Raw genomic sequence first — 1066 nt, 5'->3', positions numbered from 1 at the left:
AAAGAGCCCTCCTCCAACCGCCATCTTGAGGGGGAGAGAGGCCAGGCCTGGAAGACAAAGAGCCCTCCTCCAACCGCCATCTTGAGGGGGAGAGAGGCCTTGCAATTTTTTGTATTGTGTTGCAATTTTACTGTACATCGCTATGATCATTGCGGAATAGCGGTCTATAAATTATTATTATTATTATTATTATTATTATTATTACGTGTACCTGGCTGTTCTTCCTCAGAGGCAATGGCAATTATCTACATATACTCATGGATTTGGGAAAGACAAGTGCCCATATAGGCTTATGATTTTTGCAGTATTGTCACCGCTGATTATGAGGAAGAAGACATTGGTTCTGTTTTTCATTTTAAGTGAACATCCTTAATTTTTTGCATTTTCAAACCAATGTGCAAAATGAGTTCTTTGAAATAGGGATTTATCCAATTACTTCCAATTAAACATGTATAGTATTCTCATTGTAACTGGGGCAGAGCTGTGAGGTGTCTGAGCAAAGATATTCTGCAAGGAAAAATGAGGAAATTATAGAAGGGCATGCTGAATTTACTTCTTCTTTTACTGAAATTCAAACAGCTGTAAGAAGAACATTCAGAATTAAAATCAAAATGGATATGGTCTGCACTGCAACCACTTGGCAGCAGGCGAGGCGCAGCTGAATGGAGGAGAATGGGCCATGGCTGGAGTGATCACCACTGAGGCATCTAAGTGCAAGATCCAGGTGCTGCAGCAGCATGCCGACAAGGCCGATGAGAGAGCTGAGAGGCTGGAGAGGGAGGTCGAGGCCGAGCACTGCGCCCGCAAACAGGCTGAGGCAGAAGTGGCATCCCTAAATCAGCACATTCAACTAGTTGAGGAAGAGCTGGACCAGGCCCAGGAGCACCTTGCTGCAGCCTTGCAAAAGTTGGAGAAAGTCAAGAAAGCTGAAGATGAGTGTGAATGGACCGTGAAGTCTATTGAGAACAGAGCCCTGAAGCATGAAGAGAAGATGGACCTGCCAGAGATCAAGCTCAATGAAACCAATCACATCAATGAACAGGCTAACCAAAAATATGAAAAAGTT

The 1066-nt window shown here is 43.7% G+C and overlaps 1 protein-coding gene across 1 annotated transcript; it reads left to right on the top strand.

Annotated features, from left to right (window-relative positions):
- Positions 1-676: 676 nt before the first annotated feature.
- On the top strand, positions 677-1063 carry LOC121918818 (tropomyosin alpha-3 chain-like; the record flags this gene model as incomplete). Its single annotated transcript, XM_042444801.1, has 1 exon — positions 677-1063. A coding segment is annotated over exon 1 (384 nt), but the record flags the coding sequence as incomplete, so codon positions are not given.
- Between the last annotated feature and the right edge of the window lie 3 nt (positions 1064-1066).

This window comes from Sceloporus undulatus, unplaced genomic scaffold, assembly GCF_019175285.1.
Source record: "Sceloporus undulatus isolate JIND9_A2432 ecotype Alabama unplaced genomic scaffold, SceUnd_v1.1 scaffold_41066, whole genome shotgun sequence".
Lineage (NCBI taxonomy): Eukaryota > Metazoa > Chordata > Lepidosauria > Squamata > Phrynosomatidae > Sceloporus > Sceloporus undulatus.
The sequence above is the reverse complement of the archived record's forward strand: the minus strand, read 5'-3'. Positions and strand labels throughout refer to the sequence as shown.